We start from the raw sequence: 24,604 nt of genomic DNA, 5'->3' as shown, positions 1-24,604 counted from the left end.
CAGGAGACCCAGGTTAAATTCATGAGCTGAAAAACATCCCCTGGAGAAATGAATAGCCAGCTACTCATGTATTCTTGCTTGGAGAATCCTTATGAACAGCAGAGCTTGGTGGGCTACAGTTCATGTGGTTGCAAAGAGTCAGACATGACTGAGTGACTAACACTAATTTAATTACTAATGCCAAATAGATCATAATGTTTTGCAAGGTGTGGAACTAGGATATTGATTGTAACAGTCCAAAAATGAAAGTTAATATTGAAGTAGATAAAACTTGTAATTTTTAGATATGTAACTTGGTTAGGTAATTTATATATAACATTTCTAGTTGGTTAGTCATGATAGAATGGATGTATCTATGTAACAAGTGCTTATTATGATGTCAGACATTCTGTACTCTATAATCTTAGTCTCAGCCTTGAGAGCTAGTCTATTAGAATCCTGTTCTTGTGTTCACATCTATGTGAACAAATATGAAAGGTCCACTTTGCCTCTTTCAGTTTTGGGGGTTGTTTTTTCACTGCTATGGTGGTAAGTTATAGATACATAGAATATCTCACCTCATTTGTCTTAGTAGTGTGTAAGATATTTTGTTTTTCCTTAAATTCCCTTGAAATATCTGTTTTTCTCCTTGTTACTTTTATCTCATTTACTCTTTCTTACTCAAGCTTCTTTTTAGCTTAATTGTACATTTCCCCCACTTTTATCCCTTCTCATTGTTTTCTGTATTCTCTCCTTTTCCATCTTCATCAAACAAAATTGTAGGATGAGAAGTCTCATTAATCATTTAACAAGATATTTTTTTTTTCATATTATGTTTACCTCTTCCCTTCCCTATCTGACCCTTTTAGTACCCAATTCTCAAAAGCAGTGGTTAAACTCATTGACCCCAACGATTGCCCCATTGTCAGCATCCAACAATATCCCATGGCTAGTGTCCATGGCTGAGACCTGCCAGGGCATTATTCTGAGTCGGTGGTGGATCCTCTCCACAGCCAGCTGTCTGAGTAAACTGTAAGTATATTTAAGTGCATGAGAAAATGATCATAGTTATGTTTAGTTTGCATATTGTCTTCATTTATAGTTAGCTGTACTTGTTTTGGATCTTGTGCATTGAAAGAACTTTCGTCTTCTTTGAAAAAATATATTAAAGATGAAACTTGAAGCTCTAAAACTCAAATACTATTCAATGTGTAAGGCAGAAATTCGGTTTACAGTGATATAAAGTAGACATTTATTGAATTGTAAGTAAAAGATCTTGTACTGGCAGACATCTTGGCTTAAACGGAAGTTTAATAAAATATTTCTCCTTACTCTGATTTTATTACGTTGTTTATTTTCCTCTTCCCTTAGGAAACAGTTAAACTCTGACATTTCAGGAGTCTTTGACCAAGAAGATGTCTTACAAGGCCACAAAGTATGCCTACTCCCTAGTTTTGATCCAGAAACTGGAAAAGATCCAGTCAAAGCAGATATAGGGATAGTACTCCTTCAATATCCTATCAGGAAGAAAGAAATACCACTTTCTCACACTTATAACATCTTCTGGAAGACCTGTTATAACTGCCAATACAGAGACTGCAGGGTGTACCAATATCAGAGTAAGCCATAAATGTTATGTTGTGCTGTACCATAAATGTAGTTCAGAAATTGATAATTAAAAAAGCAAATAAATGAGAAAACAAATGGAAAGGTTAAAAAGCTCTTAATAATTAAATACACATATTGCACTGTATGGAGTGGGGGGCTGGGCGGGAAATGGAGTTCTTAAGGAAGTGAAGTAACAAAATCCATGGGAATGATTATCTTGCATTTTATTTAGGAAGGATTTGGGAGCAGTTAAAAAAATCCAAGCATGTATAAGTTTATGAAAATACACGGAAGAAAAGAAATCAGAGTATTTCTGGAATTGTGTGTAATTAAAAATTGAAATATGTATCTAAAAATACTAGGAAGCTATTCTATAAAGTGTTTAACAGACATAATAGCCTCTACTCACAATCCTTCCCACATCTGTTCCTTTAGATCATGGTAACTTTGAAAGCAATATCAAGAAATTGTCAGTTAAGCTGCTGGACCTCTCATTTTGCCACCATCAACACATTCACCTGACTAAAAGTAACAATTTATGCATCTGGAGTCAGTCAGAAGAAGACTGCTGGGTACTTTCTGTATAAAGGCAATTACTTTTGGGGGTGATATATAATGTATTAAAATTCTATAAAATAGATATAAAACTTCTTTTATGCAAGATAAGTTAATTCTGCAGATCTGCTGTATAATATACTATATATGGACAAACAAATATACAGTATAAATTTTAATGGGGTAGATATAATGTTAAGTAATAAAAAAGAAAAGAGTAAAAGGTTTCTTATTTCCACTGCAATCAGTTCAGTTCAGCTGCTCAGTCGTGTCCAACTCTTTGCAACCCCATGCACTGCAGCATGCCAGGCCTCCCTGCCCATCTCCAACTCCCAAAGCTTACTCAAACTCATGGCTATAGACTTGGTGACACCTTCAAACCATCTCATCCTCTGTTGTCCCCTTCTCCTCCTGCCTTCAATCTTTCCCAGCATTAGGGTCTTTTCCAATGAGTCAGTTCTCTGCATCCTGTAGCCAAAGTATTGGAGTTTCAGCTTCAGCATGTGTCCTTGCGATGTATTTTGGGGGATAATTTCCTTTAGGATTGACTGCTGGGATTTCCTTGCAGTACAAGGGATTCTCAAGAGTCTTCTCCAACACCACAGCTTAAAAGCATCAATTCTTCAGCACTTATCTTTCTTTGTGGTCCAACTCTCACATCCATACATGACTACGGGAATAACCATAGCTTTGACTAGACTACTTTGTCAGCAAAGTAATGTCTCTGCCTTTAATACGGTGTCTAGGTTGATCATAGCTTTCCTTCCAAGGAGCAAATGTCTTTTAATCTCATGGTTTCAGTCACCATCTGCAGGAATTTGGAGCACCCCCAAATAAAATCTTCACTGTTTACATGGGGCTTCCCTAACAGCTCAGTTGGTAAAGAATCTGCCTGCAATTCAGGAGACACTGGTTCAATTCCTGTGTTGGGAAGATCCACTGGAGAAGGGATAGGCTACCCACTCCAGTATTCTTGGGCTTCCCTTGAGGCTCAGCTGGTAAAGAATCCACCTGCAATGTGGGAGACCTGGGTTTGGTTCCTGGGTTGGGAAAATCCCCTGGAGAAGTAAAAGGCCACCCAGTAATGTCTAAAGTAATGTCTCTGCTTTTAAATATGCTGTCTAGGTGGTCATAGCTTGTCTTCCAAGAAGCAAGGATCTTTTAAATTCATGGCTACAGCCAACACATGTAGTGATTTTGGACTCCCCCCCAAATAAAGCCTGTCAGTTTTTTCCATTGTTTTTCCATCTATTTGCAAAGAAGTGATGGGACTGGATGTCATGATCTTAGCTTTCTGAATGTTGAGTTTTAAGCCAACTTTATCAGTCTCCTCTTTCATGTTCATCAAGAGGCTCTTTAGTTCTTTCTTCACTTTCTGCCATAATGGTTATGTCATCTGCATATCTGAGGTTATTGATACTTCTCCTGGCTATCTTGATTCAACCTGTGCTTCACCCATCCACTGCATTACATAGATGTAATGTTTATGAGAATCACATAATCATACATGTATATGTAAACATGAATCATGTTCATGTAACAAATGAAGAGACTTTTATCCTTAAGATGACAAAGAGGGTGGAATATTTTCATGGATAAATTTGAATAATATAGAACTTACTAGAAATAATCTTTGAAACTATGGGAAGAATGGGAGACTATGACTCTCAGATTGTAGAAAAATGAACAAAAGGGGAAAATACTGCTGAAATCATGGACCAATAACATAAAGCCTTTGGATTTTACATTGAGTTCATTTTGCTTGTTGGGATGAAAAGAAATGCTGGGATAAAGATGGGTAAGAAGAAAACAGAAATGATAGCTTGAACCAGACTAATATAAGTAGAGGTAATCTGCCTAGACATACTCAGCTAAGGGTTTAACAAATGACAGTGTAACAAAGAAGTTGAATACATAGCTTGTATTTTTAAGAATTTGGAAGTTTGCTCTAAATTTTCCTCTACTATGTAACTTTTCTCTTTAAGAATAGTTATATGTACCTATGTCATTTCATAGAACTCTTTGAAGTAGGCACCATATATCATTTGTTGTTTATCAAGTTATGTTGGAATTTATGTGTTGTAAAAAAAATTTTAAATTATATATATATATGTGTGTTAATGCATTTCATAGTTATGTTAAGCATATATAATATATAATCATATTTTATAATTATAATTTTATACTTTTATAATTATTTTCTATATTATGTATTTATATCTATTATATATATGTACTGTGTATATCTGTCATATATATACACATATATATGTATATACATAATATATGTATATACATATATATATATATATATATGGGTTATCTTTGTTTCCTTATTCAGGTACAGCAGGGTAGTCCTGTTTTCTGTCTCTTTGGCAACCACTGGGAACTGGTAGGCCTGGTCAGTGAGTCCTCAATGGCCTGTTATGACCCAATTCTTGTCATCAAGACAGCCCCCTACCTACCTTGGATGAGACAGCTTATCAAGGCATCCCAGAAGTCACTGGATCCTATTTTTTCTCTACCCTGCAGTTTTTCTTCTAGGGTAGAACATGATAATCAATATAGGCTTATCCCAAAAAATGCTTCTGCATTTCTGTCCTCCCATGGATTCTCTATACAGTTATGGAGGGGAAAGTTTGGCAGTTCCCCACTGAACAGACAGCGCCGGAATCCTCCTCCAGTATTTTTTGGTCCAAATGACAGAGATTCTTTTCCTGGAAGTTCACAGTTATACCTTCAAAGCAGTCAGATCTCCTCAACTAGCAATTCCCTAATGGTAAAATCTTGGACCTCTCCTCTTGTTAAATCATGGGATCCTTTTCATACAGCTGTGTCCTGGAATACTGCAGGAACTGATATTTCTGATCCTTCAGTTCTTTATCAACCTCAAAGCACTCCAACACCAGATATAAGTACACCCTGGAACCTTCCTCAGAGAGATGTAGTGAAATATAAATATAGAAATATGACAGATTCATCAAGATACTGGGTTGAATATTTAGGTGGTATAATTGGGCTTTATTCTCCACCATTAAATAATGCTGATGGATCACATGTTCTGTTTTCAAGTGATGTAGAAGGATCCCAATTTCATTCTGAGATAAAAAATGCTCAGTCTCAAGTTCAATATGGCAGGGTTCCTTTCCAAGGTCAATTTCTAGGGAGACCCTGGCTGCGTATTGCATCTGGTCTTAGACCTTGGACATATAATATGGCTGATAAAACAGAAATAGTGATACAGATTCAACCTGCTGAGGGGAGTTTTAGAACTCAAATACATCATGTTGCTGATAGAGTCAATACTGCTATTCAATCTGTAACTTATAACATGAATCCATGGATACCTTTGATTATTAATAAGATTGGATTCTGGACTCATTCCATACTAAATGAAGAGGGATCTCAATATCCTACAGCAACTCCTACCTCAGAACCCTGGTTTCAGCCTGTCCTAAACATAGTTAAATCCCAAGGACCTATAGAAAAGACATATGAACAAATGATTTTCCCTGAACCTAAGCCAACTCAATTTTGGACTTCCTCAACTCTTAATATGCTCCTTAATTGGGCTTCATCTGCAAGTAATACTAATAGGCCTGTGGCCCAGTATAAGGCCAGTGCAATCACATCCTTAAGTCAAATGGATAGAATGAATCCAGTGAGTAAGCACAGTGATTTTACAGTCAAAACCCAGATGCAGAAGGAAGATACAACATGGCTTTTGATTCATACAGTTGCTAGTATAATTGATCCTTTAACCCACACTGAAGTTGATACAACTGCACCACGGACTCAACCTGAAGTTGACATAGTCCAAACTTGGACCCAGTCAGAAACTCAATCAGGAAGCCCTTTGACTGTGCTGAAAGCTGATACCACCAAACTGTGGTTACAGACTAAGGGAAGAAGAAGACACCAGATTCAGCCTAAATTCCAAATTCTCAGACCTAGAACTCAGACTGAAGAAGGTGAATATAAACCTTGGATCCAGTCAGAAGCAGATGCTGTCAGATCCTTGACCCACTCAGAAATGGAAACACTCAGACCCTGGGACCAACCTGAAACTGGTACTGCCAGATCTTTGTTCTTGACAAAATCTGACCAAATAATACTGAACACTCAGGCAGCCTTTAAAACACCCCACATATGGACTCAGCCTGAAGTTGACACAGTCAGGCCACAGATTCAGTCTGAAGCTGGCAGAATGCAACAATGGACAAAGCCAGAAAAATCTCCTTTAATACTCACAACAGAGTCTAAAGTTAATACAATTACACCATGGACAAGGCCTGAAGTTGATGCTATGGGGCTTTGGTTGCAAACACAAACTGATATAATCAGGACCTGGACCCAAACTGAAACTCAAACAATAATTTCTTGGTTTGAACCAGAAGCTATTATAGTCAGACCTCTGTTGAATACTCAAACTGATACATTTAAACCTTGGATTGAGACAGAAATAGAAACACCCCATTACTGGGCCCAGTCTGAAGGTAATATAGACAGATCATGGACAGAGATTGAAGCTGAAAATGTCAAACCCTGGTTCTGGACTCGAATGGAAATAGCCACTTTTTGGACAGAGCCAGTAATCAAAACATCCCACCGCTGGATGCAGTCCAAAAAGGAAATACTCAAGCCCTGGGACCAATTTTATGAGGTAGAAACCTGGACACAACATGACACTAAAACACTCAAGTCCTGGAATGAGATTGAAAGTGATAAAGATAGATTTTGGACTCAATCAGAAGTTGACACATTGAGACCCTGGATTCAGTCAGATATTGCTATCAACAACCATGGAGCGGAAAATGAAGCTGGTACATTAATGCTTTGGCCTCAGGCTGAATATCCAGAAGTAAATCTCTGGACACAATCTGAAACTGATGCAGTCTCATTATCAACCCAGAGTAAAATTCCAGCAGTAAATCACTGGACAGAAATAGCTGATACCATCATACCACAAGCAAAAGCTAAATTTCCAGGAGTAAAGCCCTTGACACATCTGGCATCTAATACAGTAACACCATGGACTCAGGCTGAATCTATAGTAGTAAATCTCTGGACTCAGCCTATAACTGATGCAGTCACACAGTGGACTCCTGGTGAGTTTTCAGAGACAAATCCCTGGACAAAAACTACAATTGATAGAGTCAAGTCATGGACCCAGGATGAATCTCTACTGGCAAATCCCTGGATGCAATTTAACACTAATACAGTTATACCACGGACACAGACTGACTCATTCATAGTAAATTCTTGGTTACAGTCTATACCTCATACCATTATACAATGGACCCACAGTGAACCTTTAGATATAGCTCCCTGGAAAAAAGCTGTCACTGATGCAACACCTTGGTCTCAGGCAGAGTCATCAGCAGTAAATCCCTGGAGAGAAAGTGCAACTGGGACAGCTACACAGTGGACCCAAGGAGAATCTCCAGTAGTAAATTTATGGGCTCATCCTGTGGTTAATGTAGTCACACTGTACACTCAGGCTGATTCCCCATTGTTACATTTCTGGACAAAGTCTGAAATAAATATAGTCACAACATGGACCCCAACAGAATCTTCAGCCATAAATTCCTGGAGACAGTCTGAAACTGACAGTATCTCAACATGGACCAATAAAACAAATCCAGAAATAAACAGTTGGTTATATTATGAAACTGATACAATGACAGTTTGGACCCAGCCAGAAAGTCCAGGAATAAATACTTGGACACCAGCTATTGCTTATGCAGCTCCACCATGGACTCAGGCTGATTTTTTAGCTGCAAATCCCTGGACAGAGGTTGAAAGTGATACAATCACACCATGGACTCAGGTTGAACCTTTAATGAATCCTCGGTCAGAGAGTGTAGCTTCCACAGTCATACCATGGACCAAGGCTGAATCTCTAGCAGTAAATTCATGGATACAATTTGCAGCTGATGTAGATACACTATGGACCCAGACTGATTCTCTAGCAGTAAATCCCTGGATATATCCTGCATCTGATGATGTTATACAGTGGATTCAAACTGAACTTCCAACAGAATATCAATGGATTCAGAATATGTCTGATATAGTAACATCAATTACTCAGGCTGAATTTCCTTCAGTAGAGACTTGGACAGATCCTCTGGCAGATATAGTAACAAGGTGGAATCAGACTGAATCTCCAATAATAAATCCATGGTCAGAAGCTGTAGTTTCTACAATGACACCATGGACTCAAGTTGAATATCCAGAACTAAATACCTGGATAAATTCTATAGCTTCCACAGTCACACAGATGACTCAGCCTAAATACCCAGTAATGAAGCCTCAGAGACAGCCCATATCTGGTACAGCCACACCATTGAACCAAACAGAATCACCTATAGTAAGTCCCAGGACACAACATGAAACTGATGTAATCACACAGAGGACTCAGACTGAATCTGAAAGAATTAATCCTTGGATACAAGTTGTAACAGACACAATCATACGCTGGACTCAGGCTGAATCTCCAGCAGTCAATTCCTGGACAGAGGCTGTTGCAGATACAGTAATACCATTGAATCAGACTGAATATCCTTCAGTAAATCCCTGGGCAATGCTTGCAACTGATACTTTTACACTTTGTACCCAGGCAAATTCTTCCATCATCAATTTTTTGACACAGTTCATAGTTCATACACTCACACCCTCCACCCAGACTATGCCTGTAGCAGTAAATCCCTTGTCACAGTTTGAAACAGATAGAGTCACACAATGGATCCAAGCTCAATTTGCTTCAGTAAACCCCTGGACTCCATCTGAAATCAACCCAATTATAGCATGGACCTATGCTAGATATTCAACCTTAAACCCCTGGACACAATTTGAAGCTGACATATTCACATTATGGACCCAGGCTGAGTCTCCAGCAATAAATATAGCTTTATCTAGGTCAGTGAAGCCATGGATCCAGGTTGAATCTCCTGCAACAGGTCCCTTAACAACAGCCATAGCTGGTGAAATCACACCATGGATCAAGGCTATATCTCCTGCAGTTAATCCCTGGACAAAATCTAAATATGACATAGTTCCACTGTTGATCCAGGATATAACTCCAGCAGTAATTCCCTCAACAGTCTCTGTAATTGATACAATCACCCTGTGGGACATGGCTAAAATTATATTACCAAGGCCTTGGCCACAGCCTGTGACAGAAACAGTCACACACTGGATCCAAAGTGAGTTTTCCTTGGTATATAACTTCACACGACCTATAACTGATGTAACCACATTGTTTACTCATGTTTTTACTCCAGAAGTAAATCCCTGGTCAAGGCCTAAAGCTGATACTGTCAAACAATGGATCGAGGTTAAATCTCCAAAGGAAAAGGCCTGGAAAGTGGCAGGTTCTGAAACACTCACACCATTGACCACAGGATTCTCTACAACAGTTAAAGTCTGGATAGACACTGTGTCTGATATATTCACACCAGGAACCAAGTACACATTTTCAAAATTAAACCTTGGAATAATGCCCGAGGATGGTATCATTGAACCATGGACTCAGTCTGAATCTCTATCAGGAATTCCCTGGACACAACCCGCAGCTGATTCAGATACAAAGCAGATACAGACTAAATACCCATTAGTAAATCTGTGGACTCAGGCTCAGTTCCCAGCAGTAAATCCCTGGACACAGTCCCAGTCACTACCGATAAATATTTTTACAAAATCCAAAACTCTAGGCATAAATCTATCAATACAACCTGAAACTACTACAGTCACGTTATGGAGTCAGGTTGACTCTCCACCAGTAAATCACTGGATAAAACCTGTATCTTCCACAGTCATACCATGGACACAGGCTGAATATTCAGCAGTACATCCATTGATGTGGTCAGCAGCGAATGCAGTCACATGGTGGACCCAAAGTGAATCTCCTGCATTGTATTCCTGGACAAAGTCTACAGTAGATACAGCCACAAAGTGGGCTATGGGTGCATCTCCAGTGTCAAATTACCAGACACAACGATTAGCTTACACAATCCCATTTGGGGTCAAATATGGAACATCAAGGATAAATCCTTGGATGCATTCTAATTTTGAGCCATTTCCATCAACACAAGTAGAATCTTCAGCAAATAAACATGGGATACATATAGAAAATTATAGAGTTATAACAATGCCCCAAATTGAACCAAGTAAAGTGAATCTCAGGCCAGAGCCTATACATATAGGAAGAAAATGGACTAAATCTCAGTTTTCCATAATTCGTTTGACAGGGACTGTGTCTTTCACAACCCGATCATGGACAAAGGCTGAAAGTTCAACTGCAAATACATGGAGAGAGACTGAGTCTTTAACATCACCAACATTGACTCAAGCTATAAAGCTATCCTTTAAAGAGGATTTTATAGGCCTTTTTATAGGCCCAACATGGACACAGGCTGAAAATACAGATGTAAATACCTCAAGAAAAGCTGTTTCTTTTACAGCCCCACCATGGACACAGGCTGAAAGTCCAGATGTAAATATCTGGAGAGAGACTGTATCTTTCACAGATCCCCCATGGACTCAAGTTAAAGGTCCAGCTATAAACAACTATAGAGAGATGTTGACTTTCACAGCCCCACTGTGGACACAGGATGAGGATCCAGCTGTAAATACCTGGAGGGTAACTGTGCTTTTAACAGGCCCACCTTGGACTCAGGCTGAAAGTACAGCTGTAAATGCTTTAAGAGAGACTGTGTCTTTCATAGTCCCACCGTGGATACAGGCTGAAGGTCCAACTTTAAATAACTGGAGGGAGACTGTGCCTTTCACAGGTCCACCTTGGACTCAGGCTGAAAGTACAGCTATGCATATTTGGAGAGAGACTGTGCCTTTCACAGCCCCACCATGGACTTCAGACAAAGGTTCAGCTATAAACAACTGGAGAGAGATGTTGCCTTTCACAGTCCCACTGTGGACACAGGCTGAGGGTCCAGCTGTAAATACCTGGAGTGAGACTGTCCCTTTTACAGTCCCAACATGGACTCTGGCTGAAAGGCCAGCTGTAAATTCCTGGAGAGAGAGTGTGCCTTTTACAGTCCCACCATGGACTCAGGATGAAAGTCCAGGTGTAATTACCTGGGGAGAGACTGTCCCATTCAATGCCCCACCAAGGACACAGTTTGAAAGCCCAGATGTAAACACCTGGAGAGAGACTGTGCTTTTCACAGCCCCTTCATGGACTTGGACAGAACGTCCAGCTGTAAATTCCAGGAGAGAGACTGTGCCTTCTACAGTCCTATCTTGGACTCAGGATGAAAGTCCAGATGTAAACACCTGGAGAGAGACTGCCCCTTTCACAGTCCCAACATGGACTCTGGCTGAAAGACCAGTTGTAAAATCCTGGAGAGAGAATGTACCATTCACAACCCCACCATGGACACAGAGTAAAGGTCCAAATGTAAATACCTGGAGAGAAACTCTGCCTTTCACAGGTCCACCCTGGACTCATGCTGAAAGTGCAGCTATAAATAGTTGGAGAGAGACTGTGCCTTTCCCAGTCCCACTATGGACTCTAGATAAAGGCCCAGCTGTAAATAACTGGAAAGATGTGTTGACTGCCACAGCGCCACCATGTAAACAGTCTGAAGGTCCAGTTGTAAATTCCTGGAGAGAAACTGTGCCTTTTACAGTCCCACAACGGACTCAGGATGAAAGTCCAGGTGCAATTACCTGGGGAGAGACTGTAACACTCAGAGCCCCACCAAGAACAGACATTGAAAGTCCAGATGTAAACACCTGGAGAGAGACTGTGCCTTTCCCAGCCCTACCATGGACACAGGCTGAAGGTCCAGCTGTAAATTCCTGGAGAAAGATTATGCCTTTTATAGTCCCACTGTGCACACAGGATGAAAGTCCAGGTTTAATTACCTGGGGAGAGACTGTCCCTTTGAGAGCCCCACCAAGGACACAGGCAGAAGGTCCAGATGTAAATACACAGAGAGTTACTGTGCCTTTTACAGGTCATCCTTGGGCTCAGGCTGAAAGTGCAGCTGTGCATACTGGGAGAGATACTGTGCCTTTCACAGCCTCACCATGGACTCAAGATGAAGACCCAGATGTAAATAGCTTCAGTGAGATGTTGAGATTCTCAGCACCATCATGGGCCCAGGCTAAAGGTTCAGCTTTAAATAATTGGAGGGAGATTTTACCTTTAATAAGCTTACCTTGGACTCAGGATGAAAATCCAGCTGTAAATACATGGAGAGAGACTGTGCCATTCATAGAGCCACCATGGACTCAGGCTGAACGTTCTGTTGCAAATAGCTGGGGAGAGACTGTGCCTTTCTCAGCTCAGCTATATATTCAGTCTGAAAGTCTAGCTGTTAAGAACTGGAGAGAGATGTTTCCTTTCACAGCCCCACCATGGACTCAGGATAAAAGTCCAGCTGTAAACACCTGGAGAGAGATGTTCCCTTTCACAGCTGCACCATGGACTCAGGATGAAAGTCCAGCCATAAATACCTGGAAAGAAACTGTGCCTTTCTCAGATTTACCATGGACTCAGGCTGAAAGGCCAGCTGTAAACACCTGGAGAGATACTGTGCCTTTCACATCCCCACCATGGACTCAGGCAGAAAGTCCAGCTGTAAACACCTGGAGAGAGATGTCTCCTTTCACAGCTGCACCATGGACTCAGGATGAAAGTCCAGCTGTAAACACCTGGAGAGAAACTGTGCCTTTCTCAGCTCTACCATGGACTCAGGATGAAAGTCCACCTGTAAACACCTGGAGAGAAACTGTGCTTTTCTCAGCTCTACCATGGACTCAGGCTGAAAGTCCAGTTGTAAATGCATGGACATGGAATGCCCCTTTTACAGCTCCACCATGGTCACACACTGAAAGTCCAGCTGTAAATACCTGGACAGAGGCCTGGATTTTCACAGCCCCTCCATGGATTCAGGCTGAAAATCCAGCTACAAATACCTGGAAAGTGAATGTGCATTACAAAGGGCCACCATGGACTCAGTCTGACTCTGCACCAGCAAACCCTTGGACATCAACTGAAAGTTTCACAATCGCATCATGGACTCATGGTGTAAAGCAAGTTTTAAATATTTGGACAGAGCCAATAGTTTCCACAGTCACACTATGGACTCAGGCTGAATATTCAACACCAAAATATTGGACAGATACAAAGGTCATTTACATAGTCACACAATTGACCCAGTGTCAGTTTCCAATAAATACTTTGACAGAATCTATAGGAGGCATAATCACACCTTGGACATCTGCTGAATCTCTAGCATTAAGTTCTTTCACACAAAATATTGTTGATACAGTCAAATTTTGGCCAGTGCTTAAAACTGAATCTAAGAAAAGGTGGAATCTGCCTCAAAGTGGTACACTCATGTTTTCACTAAATCCTCAAATTGATACTTTTGGATCCTTGAACCAAATTGAAAACCAAGACTCTCCTCTGTGGACACATCCTGAAATTGATAATGTCAATACAATGACCTTTCTTGAACCTGGAACACTCATATCACAGGTAGTACCTTTGTCCCAAGCAGCTAGATTCTGGCCCCAAACTGAAGCTGATATTAGCAAAACTTGGTTTGTATCCTCTGAAAAAATAAATTCCTGTGCCCAATCAGAGTCTCAAAGAATGAGTACCTCAACCCATTTTGGAGTGGGTAGAGTGAAGCCCTTGGCCCAACATGAAACTTCTAGAGTCATGTCATTTCTTCAGGTTGAAATTGGTATAGTCCGCCCTTGGAACCAGCCTGAGGGAGATACAGTGAGGTTCTGGCCACTTTCTGAAACTGAGGATGTAAGAAAATGGATCCAAACTGGAGCCAGTATAGTCAACTCTTGGACTCAGCCGAGAAGTAGTATAGTCAGAGCTTGGACCCAAGTTGAATCTGAACTAGTCAGACCTTGGACACAATCTAAAACTAATGCAATTACACTATTGACCCAGGCTGATACTTTCACACCTTGGTTCCAAACTCAAATTAATGCAATAAGAGAAGGGCCCCAAACTCAATCTCAAATAGTTACTACTTGGATCCAAACACAGTTGAAAATAGTTCATCCCTGGATTCAACCTAAAAGTGATTCAATCAGAATTTGGATCCAGCCTTGGATTCAAGCTGAAACCCACACAGTCGGACTCTATTATGAAAGTGATATAAGAAAATCATTAACCTCATCTGAATCTCAGGCAGTCACATTTTGGTCACTGAATCAAAATTCAGTTATGACTTCATTTAACTTGGAATCTCAGATAACATGTTCCTGGGTCCAAAATGAATTTAACACAATCAGTCCTTGGAATCAATATGAAACTAATTCTGTTGGATCCTGGATCAAGTCTGAAACTGGTACATGTCAACCCTGGCTCCATACTGAATCTTCTACAATCTTACCATGGACCCAATATGAAACTTTAGAGATCTACCCTTCAAACCAACCTGAGACTGATACATCAATAGCGCACTTGTTCCAGCCCGAAATCGATCCAATTAATACTTGGAATCAGCCTGAAGTAGATACAATCAGATTCTGGACCCAAGTTGCAACAGAAATAATTCCAGTTTGGACCCAGATTGGAAATCAGGTGCTTGAACCTCCCAACTTTTCTGAAGCTGGCATAGACATACCTTGGTTACAAACTAAAACTGATGTAAGTAGACCCTGGATTCAACCTGACTTTCAGTCAGTCCATCCTTGGACCCAGTCTGGATTTGATATAATTAACCTCTGGTCTCACCCAAAAGCTGCTGTAAATCAACCCTGGACATATGTTCAAACACAGGCAATCGGACCCAGGATCAAGGTGGAAGCCAATACAATCAAATCATTGTTTCATGTCCAAGTGAAAAAAGTCAGACTGGGGATTCCTTCTGAGTCTCAAATATTGAGTTTCTGGATGCAGCCTGACATTAGTAGAGTTAATGCTTGGATCCAACCAGCAACCCAGGCAGTCAATCCTGCGTTTCACCCTAAAACTGGTAATGTTGCATCCCTGGCTATTCATAAACCTGAAACAGTCAGAATATGGATCCAGCCTGAAACAGAAGTAAGGCCTGGCATCATTTATAAAGCTGATATAATCACATCATTTGCTTCTCCTGAAGTTGAACAAGATGCAGCAATTAGTCACTTTGATTCCTGGTCTAACTATGTAACATTTTTACCAATAGAAACTGTTCCTTCCCTACATGAGTATTTTGCAGCTTTGTCAACTGAAATAGCTGCAGTAGAAAGTCAAGGTCAAACAAATTCTGTCCAACCCAGTGAAATCACAAATATTCTCTATCTTACACTTTCAAGCACACGACTTCCTGGAGGAGCTGGTTACCTGAACTTTGGCAATGAATTACAAATTACCAAAACAAAAGGAAGCCCTGATGTCCCATCTAGTTCTCTCAACCCACTTTATCCATCTTTTTCCTTTCCTGTTCCTTGTTTTTTCCCACCTTCATGTTCTTTGCCCCTTACCTGTTCAGTCTTTTCTTCTTGCACATTTTCTTCACCCTGTACTTTTCTTTCTTGCTCAATTTGTCCTCTTATGGCCTTCTCTCCTGTTCTTCCCTTACCTGCTTCTGACAGTTCTTTCCAGAAACCATCTTCCTCAAAATTTACTGTAGACACCATTCTTTCCCATACTTTTTCATCCTTGCATGCTGCTCCAGCCAATCTTTTAACAAAGCAACCATCTCTGATGCCTGGATCTCAATCTGGAACCAAGTCTAATCAGCCTGAACAAGATCTTCTTAAGTATTCTGAACTCAATATTTCCCTTGCTGAGTGTCGTCTGGGTGTGGTCTGGAAAGAGAGTCTCCAGGCTTTCTCACTCTTCAAGACAGCTGTTATTTCTCATGAAGTTACAGGCAAGTTCAGTTTATTTGAGTTACTCTATTTGGGACTATGTCTTTGCTGGAACATAAAACCAGCTTTTGGATAGACCAGAGATCATGCCAAATTTTGGTAGGACCAAATTAAAATTATAACCTGCATCAAGAAAGGTAATAAATAATATCATCTTAAGATATATCCACATAATTAAGAAAATATCTTATTTTGCCAGAAATAGCTTAAGATTTAAATTTTATACAAAGAAGAGTAGTATAAGAGCTTTAGTGCTTAGAAATAGTTTACTATTCCACTTGGGAAATGAATAGAGGTTATTTAGGGTTTTTCATGGAGTGTGTAGACAAACTGTTAAAATACCTAACTTTATAGGGTTAAAATGTACATATATTTCCAAGCATTCCTGAAAAATGGAAGAGTTACAGGCACTTTCCTAAAATCTAAATTTAGGAAGTCAACATGTTTAGGGAAAGAAGGGTGGTACATTAACTTTACCCTGTCCCACCTATGGATTCCTTCTACAGAGTGTGGATTACGCCCTGGCCTTGTTCCACACTGTCCCAACTGCTGGGAGGCTGAAGTGGGTGAATTCCCTTGGATGGTTTCTGTGCAACTCTCTTTCTCCCATTTCTGTGCTGGTTCTATCCTGAATGAACAGTGGATTCTCACTACAGCTAGATGTGCAAATTTCATGTGAGTATGAATTAGTCATTTCAAAAGGTTAAAGTATAATTACAAAATATGAAGATTTTGAGTTCATTAATGGAATATTCCTTCAAAGAAGCTATTCTTCCTTAGAGAGTGGATCTGTTATATATTATATGGGATATTTTAACTCCTAACTTTGCATGGTTTCCCTAATAGCTCAGTTGGTAAAGAATCTGCCTGCAAGGCAGGAGATCCTGGTTCAACTCCTGGGTCAGGAAGATCTGCTGGAGAAGGAAGGGATAGTCTATCCATACCAACATTCTTGGGCTTCCCTCGTGGCTCAGCTGGTACTTTCCAAGTCTGTACCAATCAATGTTAAACACTATAAATAGTAGATGTAAAATATTGAAAGTATCCAAACATATTGTGCCTAATAAGATAATATATGTTGGCAGCAATTAGAGAAGAGGATAAAACTAGCAATTTAGTGTTCACCTAGATTTCATTTGATTCATATGATCTCTAAACACTTTTTTTCACATTGAAATATGTCATATTAAAGTGGCTGTTAAATTTTCCTCCCAGAAAAAACTCAGAAGCAGTGGCCCATGTTCAGGTGGGGTTTATTGATTTTCAAGATCCTGCTCAAGCTCAAACTGTAGGCATTCATCGTGCCATGCCCTACCTGGGTCCTAGAGGACCGCTGGGACCTGGTCTAGTCTTCTTGAAGAAACCATTACATTTTCAACCTCTGGTTCTTCCTATCTGCCTGGAGGAGAACATAGAGCAAGAGAAAAATATACAACTATATGACTGCTGGCTACCCAGCTGGTCCCTCATGAGAGGTGAGTAATACAGAAAACTAAGATGGGAGGACAATGACATATTTGGAAAGAGTAATATTTTATAATGTGTAATAGATTTTTTTGTTATCTTCTTCTGTAGCCACATTTCTCCTTCTAATCTAGGCTAATGTTTAAACTCTCTATGCTCTGTTTTCTACTAGGAAGTCCTGGAATTTTGCAAAAAAGGCACCTGAGCATCCTGCAAGTCATCACATGTGCCCAGTTTTGGCCCAAACTGAATGAATTTACTTTCTGTGTGGAAGCCAAGAAAGCTATGGGGGAGGCTGGCTGTAAGGTAATGAGTTGAGGGCAAAAAAGGCAGGGAGAAAGAGAGGAATATCTTTCAATATAAGAAGTTATTTCCTAACTTCCTTTAAAATATTCTTTTTCCTTGTTTCTTTCAGGGTGATCTGGGGGCACCTCTTGTGTGTCATCTTCAACAAAAAGACATTTGGGTGCAGGTGGGAATCTTGACTCACTTTGATGAACACTGCACAAAGCCCTACGTCTTCAGCCAAGTGAGCCCTTTCCTTTACTGGCTCCAGGGAGTTACACGACCCAGCCATGCACCCTGGTCTAAGCAAGGGCCTATGACCACCTCTGCTTCCATCTCCCTTTCAGTCTCTACCTCTATGAATGCCTCAGCTTTTACCTCCACACCTGCTTCTGTCTGGCCACATTTCATCTCTCTACCACAGCCTCAGAGTAAGGCCCAAGAAAATTGTAGTGAGTGATGTGTTAGAAGGAAAGGAACAGAAGAGGATAATGAAAGTAGAAAAGGGGATGTAGAAAATGTTGTGTTCTTTATTTTTGTGGTAATGCGTGAATTTTTATGCTAATGAAAACATAGGAATTATTTGTCTATGGTTTACAAATACATTTCATCCTTAACACATTATTTAACTTTCTTGTTTACCCATGTGCTATGCATGACATAATCATTATATTAATCTTAATATATTATTCTGAAACCTAGAGAAGTACACTGGATTCATCATTTGTTAAAGATCAAACTGGGAATAGGAATAGCACAGAAACTCAAATTTCTTGTTCGACTAATACAAAGTTCTTTACTATTACTTATTGCTTTATAAAAGTAATTTTAGAAGTTTAAGTTAAATATGTTGGTTTTGTTGACAATATGTAATTATTTCTGGAGGGTACTATGTATCCAGCTTCCCTGGTGGCTCAGATGGTAAAGTGTCTGCCTGCAATGTGGGAGACCCAGGGTTCGATCCCTGGGTCAGGAAGATCCCCTGGAGAAGGAAATGGCAACCCATTCCAGTCCCCTTGCCTAGAAAATCCCACAGACATAGAAGTCTGGTAGGCTACTGTCCATGGGGTCACAAAGAGTCAGAAACAACTGAACAATTTGCTTTTTTATTTTGTTTTGTTTTACTACATACCCAACAATGATATATTTTGATGATTATCATTTCTACTTTCCTTGATGCTTATGAAACAAGTTACACTCATCAAAGTAAGTTAGATCTATTTTGATTCAGTAATATTTCTACATTTTGCATTTTTACCTAAAGTCACTTGCCCTGGCTCACATTGCCGTATCCACACTGAAGTATGATCTTAAAACAGAGAGAGATAATCTTATTTTATGGTCAAATTCTTCAAAGTTTATTCACACAGCTATCTCAGAGTATGCATCAGTGAAGGATCAAATTTTTATCTTCAAATTTTTATTAAATTTTATCTTCAATTTTACTACTTTTTAAAATAGTTTATCTATACCATTTCACACACACTCACACACACACATGCATACTTAGCTTCAACTCCCACTTTTTGAGTTCCTATTTCTTTTTAAATATGAGCATTTTGCTGAAATTTCCTATTTCCTGTGTCTATTTGTCATGTCACTACGTTTTAAATTTAGTCAGCTCACCCCTCCAGTTCACATAAACTACAGTTTTTATTTCTGTAACATTTTCAAATCAAATTATTGTCTTTTATTGTTTCCTAGTTTGTTTTCTTATATTGCTGTAAGTCAGTGGGAGGGCTGGAGGAACCTGAACCTAGACCATTAAAAGTTACACATTTGAAAAGGCAATAATAAGGGGAGAATTATTTCCAGGGAGGTAACATGTACATAAAAATGCGAAGTTTGCATTTGCAAGTTAATTTTAATAACAGAGATGTGAGAGGTGAATAATTTTTAGATGGGATATAGATGAGAACTCTGCTGAATTCATTTTTAATGTTTTTCCTCAGCTTTGGCAGATCAAATTTCTCTGAGATATGCCATGCCTTGGCAGGCCATGATCATCAGTTGCAGTAGTCAAATTTGCAGTGGTTCCATTGTTAGCAGCTCTTGGGTACTCACTGCGGCCCACTGTGTCAGGAATATGTAAGTTAGCCTCATGAATCTTCCAGTATACTATAGCCTAGTATCTCTAAATTGCTTTGTTGAAGCATTCTTTGAACAAAGTAACTAAATGTTATGTCTGAATCATCTCTTTTATCCTTCATAGCATCTTTGCTACAGGCTAGGAAAGCATGCCTCTGTGTTTGTCTGATTGTTATCTCCGCCAGTTAATGTTTCTGTAATCATATTGTCTGTGAACCCAGCTTTGTTTCCCTTGATGTGGAGTATGAACTTGGTGTATCAGGGCTAAGTAATACATAAGAAAATCTAATGTAGTTGATTTAAATGATTCAAATTTCCAAGGGAGTCTATTCCAATTATTATTCTATACTAATTATTCTCTAACTACTCACACAGGAAACCAGAGGACACAGCTGTAATATTAGGCCCGAGGCACCCTGGGGCACCTCTAAGAATTGTTAAGGTCTCTACCATTCTTCTGCATGAGAGATTCCGATTAGTGAGTGGGGCAGCAAGAAATGATCTAGCATTGCTGCTCCTTCAAGAGGTCCAGACTCCCATTCAGCTTTTAGCACCATTGGGTCATCTGAAGAATCTGAACAGCTCAGAATGTTGGCTCTCTGGGCCACGAATTCTTAAGCCAGGTTAGTAGTTATTTTATTTGTTAGGGCACTGATTTTAAATAAGACAGTGGTGGTGGTGATTTAGTCATTAAGTTGCATCTAAATCTTTGTGACCCCATGGACTGTATCCCACCAGGCTCTTCTGTCCATGGAATTATCCAGGGAAGAATTTTGGACCACTGTACAACATTATAATTTCTACTTTGTGTATACAACCACTGCTCAACACCATAAATTTAGTTTTCATCCAACACCAAATATTTAAACCTCCATTTACCCCTTTCCTTCTTCTCTGGTAGCCACACTGTGTTCTCTGTATCTACATGGTTGTGTCTCTTTGCTTTTATTTTTTCATCAAAAATCATCAGAGACATGCAAAGCAAAACCAAAGTTAAATAATCTATGTTATAATGACTATCATCAAGAAAATAGCATATAAATGCTGAAGATGTTGTGAAGAAAAGAGAACTCTCTACACTGTGTTGGTATTGTAAATTGCCACAGTCACTGTGAAGGTCAGTATGAAGGTTCCTCAGAAAACTAAAAATGGAGCTATTATATGAGCCAGCAATCCTACTCCTGGTTCATAATTTTGATGGTTAAAATTTAAGGAAGAAGTATGTCTTTTTAGAGTTAATTAATAACTTTATTAAGATATAACAAACATATAAAAAACTGTGCATATTTAATCTGTATAATTTCAAGAATTTGGAACTATCCATACAACTATGAGGCAGCTTTCCAGGTGTACACTGGTATGGAATCCAGCTACAATGCATAGTTTGATCCCTGGATCAGAAAGATCTCCTGAATGAGGAAATGCAACCTAGTCCAGTATTCTTGCCTGAAGAAGCCCAGGGACAGATAAACCAGGCAGTCTACAGTTTGTGAGATCACAAAGAGTCATACATGACTGAGTGACTAAACAACAGCAATACAAATGTGAAACCACTTAGTTAAGCTAATAGACTTACCCATCATTTCCAAAAGGTGACTTGTGTTCCCCATTGTGTGTGTATATGATAGGAACACTTGATGTGAGAACTACTTTCTTAATAAAAAATTTAGGTGCATAATACAATATTCTTAAATTTAGGGGCACTTTTGTACTGAAAGAGATTTTGCAGTTTTCTAGCACTTAATCACCTTGCTTAGAAGACTTTATGACTTTCAAACAGCACCCCATTTCTCTGTGCACCCAGGCCCTGAAAACCATCATTTTACTTTCCACGTCTACGAATTTGAATACATGAGATGTTGTTGTTGTTCAGTCACTTATATGATATATCTGATATAAGTGGAATCACCAAGTATCAATCTTCCTGTAACTGGGTTATTACAGTTAGCATAATGTCCTCCAGGTTCATCCATTATAATTAAGAAAATTTTCTTTTTTTTTTAAAGACTGAATACTTGCCATTGTATAGACATACCTCAGCTTTTTTACTTATTTATATATAGAGATTTGAGTTGTTTCATTATCTTGGTTATTGTTAGTAATGCTGCAGTAAACATGGGAGCACAGAAACCACTCCTCAAGGAAGAACTGTAATCACTACTGTCTCCATTATTCCTCCTTTTAAGATTTTTATCATTTTATATGAAATTAGTTTTTATTTAATAAAATGATAGCTTTATTGTGAATCCATACAATTTTAAAGATGAAAGATAATACAAGGGAGATCTTTCTATGTATAGCCAATTTTTATAAATAAATAGAGAAAATATACAATCAAACAGTTTTGTATCTTTAGAACATAAGATGTTTTTGTGACCTTTAAATTGTTCTTTTTAAGAAAATCAAACTGGACTTAAGTTGAAGTTTCTGAACTTACAAGTAAAATGGTACTTGTTAATTAACAATAGTGGCATTTGAAAAATGAGTGAAAAGATTGGAACATATACATTTGTAGAATAAATTGCTAATGATGACAGTGATAAAACATCTTAGCATAAAATCTTAGAAATAAAGTGATGCTAGAGATTGTGGTCTTCTCTCCAAAGCTGGTGTTTCAAGGTAAACAATTCCATTGAGTTTTTTTTTTCCCAACTGTTCTAGGAGAAACAGATGAAAATCCAGAAATGTTACAGATGCAGGTGATAGAAGCTTCAAATTGTGCCCACCTTTACCCTGATATAGGCAGTTCTATTGTGTGCTTCATTACACAAGACAAAGACTCTGACACAAGTGTGGTGAGCTGGGTTTTTTCCTTTAAAATTCTTCAGTAGCTACACCTTTCCCATATAATCAAGTAAACCAAATCATCCATAAATGATAAAAATAAGAAACTAAGAAAATTGTTCAAAGACTATGTGACTAGTGACTAACCTCTGACTTATCTTACATTTGTCATTCTTCTGTACCCAAACTTAACAACTGATTTGGTGCTCTCCAAGCAAATTTGCATCTCATTTATTTTATGCACTTTTAATTATAAAATCATTGTTTCTAAGAGCCCATCATATAATAAACCATTTTTTTTTAATTTTTCATTTACAATTGAAATCTTTATGGTCCATTATTCAATGATTTTTACTTGTAGTTTCACTTGTAATATTAATGTGGTTGGTGATAAAATTGATTTTCCTATGTACCTATTTAAATTCTTGCTATTTCTCTGAATACCAGCTTAAAAATGTAGAATGGAGAATCTGAGATGGTGATTTGAATCTAAACTCTACCTTTAACTTCACAGGAACCAGTGAGTCCAGGCAGTGCTGTCATGTGCAGACCAATGTCTAGGAATGGAAGCTGGAGACAGATAGGCCTCACTAGTTTGAAGGCACTGGCTACCATTGTAAGCCCCCACTTCTCATGGATATTATCCACTTCAGCAAAGGCAGGGCATCCATTAAACCATGCACTCATGCCTTGGATGGAAAAGCCTAAGTCCTCTAGTCTCATAAAACAGGCAACCACCCTGCCATTTTCTTCAATAATAATTTTTATACTGCAAAGAATTTTATAACTCACTACAAATATAAGGCAGGGCTAATCTATTCAAACTATAAGTAATAAAAATGTTAAACAACATTAAAGAAAATTAAGACCCTGTATAACCTAGGAATATATGTCATGAATAAACTAAGTTTTAAGATAATCCCTTGCCTTCACATTATTTTGAAAAATTAATTTTATTTTGCTAAATATTGAAACTGTAAGAGGACTCAAGCACATACCATCAACAAAAAGGTAAGCACAATATTTGGAAAATAAAAACTATGAAACAAGAAAAAAATAGCATGCTCTCCAAACCACTAAGTGCAGTTCAATTGAAAAATGTAAAATAATTCTTGATACCTACATTAAGAAAGTAAATGCTTGTAAAATAATGAATTTCATTAAAAAGCCACACATTATTCCTCAAGGATGGCTGCATTCCTGACACTGCTGTAGCCTATGGCACAAGTTTAGGAATGGACTCTGCAGCAGCTGAGCCACAGTGAGGTCAATGTGTGACCCCACACCCTCTCCATGGCTTATAGGTTGGATCTGAGCATCTTTATCCCTGATGTTACCAGTAACCCTGTCTGCTGTGTGGACTCCTGAGAACAAGTGGTTGCCTGATGCTGCTGCTAAGTCGCTTCAGTCGTGTTTGACTCTGTCTGACCACGTAGACTGCAGTCCACCAGGCTCCTCTGTCCCTGGGATTCTCCAGGCAAGAATACTGGAGTGGCTTAGCATTTCCTTCTCCAATGCATGCATGCACACTAAGTTGCTTCAGTCATGTCATACTCTGTGTGACCTATAGACAGCAGCCCACCAGGCTCCTCCATCCATAGGACTCTCTAGGCAAGAATACTATAGTGGGGTTGACACTTCCTTCTCCAGGTTGACTGCTGCCCCAGAGGCAATTTCAAGCTTGAGGAGGTTTACAGCATCAGGTTCTTTGCCTTCACCTTGCAAATGGCTTGACTTCCCTAGTTGCGGGTCAGGCACTTTTGAACTGTTGGTCATGCAAATAGCTTCCATGTCACATGCTTTGTGTTGAGCTAATACTGGAAGCTTAGGGGTGTGTCCCATTGTGAAATGGTTTTGGAGCCCATTTGATTGGTTCAATGACAGGGTCTAGAGGTCAGGTTGTAGAAGTCAGTCCCTTCCCACCAATCTGTTAGATATGCATGATGTTACAAGGCTCTGTGCCTGCATGTCTTACCTTCCCTGCTAC

At 39.1% G+C, this 24,604-nt stretch overlaps 1 protein-coding gene across 1 annotated transcript; it reads left to right on the top strand.

Annotated features, from left to right (window-relative positions):
- Positions 1–392: 392 nt before the first annotated feature.
- On the top strand, positions 393–23,494 carry LOC110136526 (uncharacterized). The gene is made up of 13 exons (XM_020892299.2): positions 393–528; positions 849–1,011; positions 1,351–1,598; positions 2,023–2,159; positions 4,484–15,998; positions 16,503–16,671; positions 17,212–17,471; positions 17,633–17,766; positions 17,876–18,176; positions 19,698–19,833; positions 20,209–20,456; positions 22,495–22,628; positions 23,132–23,494. Exons 1-13 carry the CDS (start codon positions 471–473, stop codon positions 23,402–23,404), a joined length of 13,776 nt encoding a protein of 4,591 aa, XP_020747958.2. The 5' UTR covers positions 393–470; the 3' UTR covers positions 23,405–23,494.
- Positions 23,495–24,604: the final 1,110 nt, after the last annotated feature.

This window comes from Odocoileus virginianus, unplaced genomic scaffold (genome assembly GCF_023699985.2).
Source record: "Odocoileus virginianus isolate 20LAN1187 ecotype Illinois unplaced genomic scaffold, Ovbor_1.2 Unplaced_Contig_40, whole genome shotgun sequence".
NCBI classification, from domain to species: Eukaryota; Metazoa; Chordata; class Mammalia; order Artiodactyla; family Cervidae; genus Odocoileus; species Odocoileus virginianus.
This window is presented reverse-complemented; position numbering and strand designations above follow the sequence as displayed.

Coding starts and splice junctions, on each gene's coding strand:
- LOC110136526 (XM_020892299.2), top strand. CDS start 471: ATGAAAGGTCCACTTTGCCTCTTTCAGTTTTGGGGGTTGTTTTTTCAC. Junction 17,472..17,632: donor CAGCTGGTCCCTCATGAGAG/GTGAGTAATACA, acceptor GTTTTCTACTAG/GAAGTCCTGGAATTTTGCAA. Junction 17,767..17,875: donor TGGGGGAGGCTGGCTGTAAG/GTAATGAGTTGA, acceptor TGTTTCTTTCAG/GGTGATCTGGGGGCACCTCT.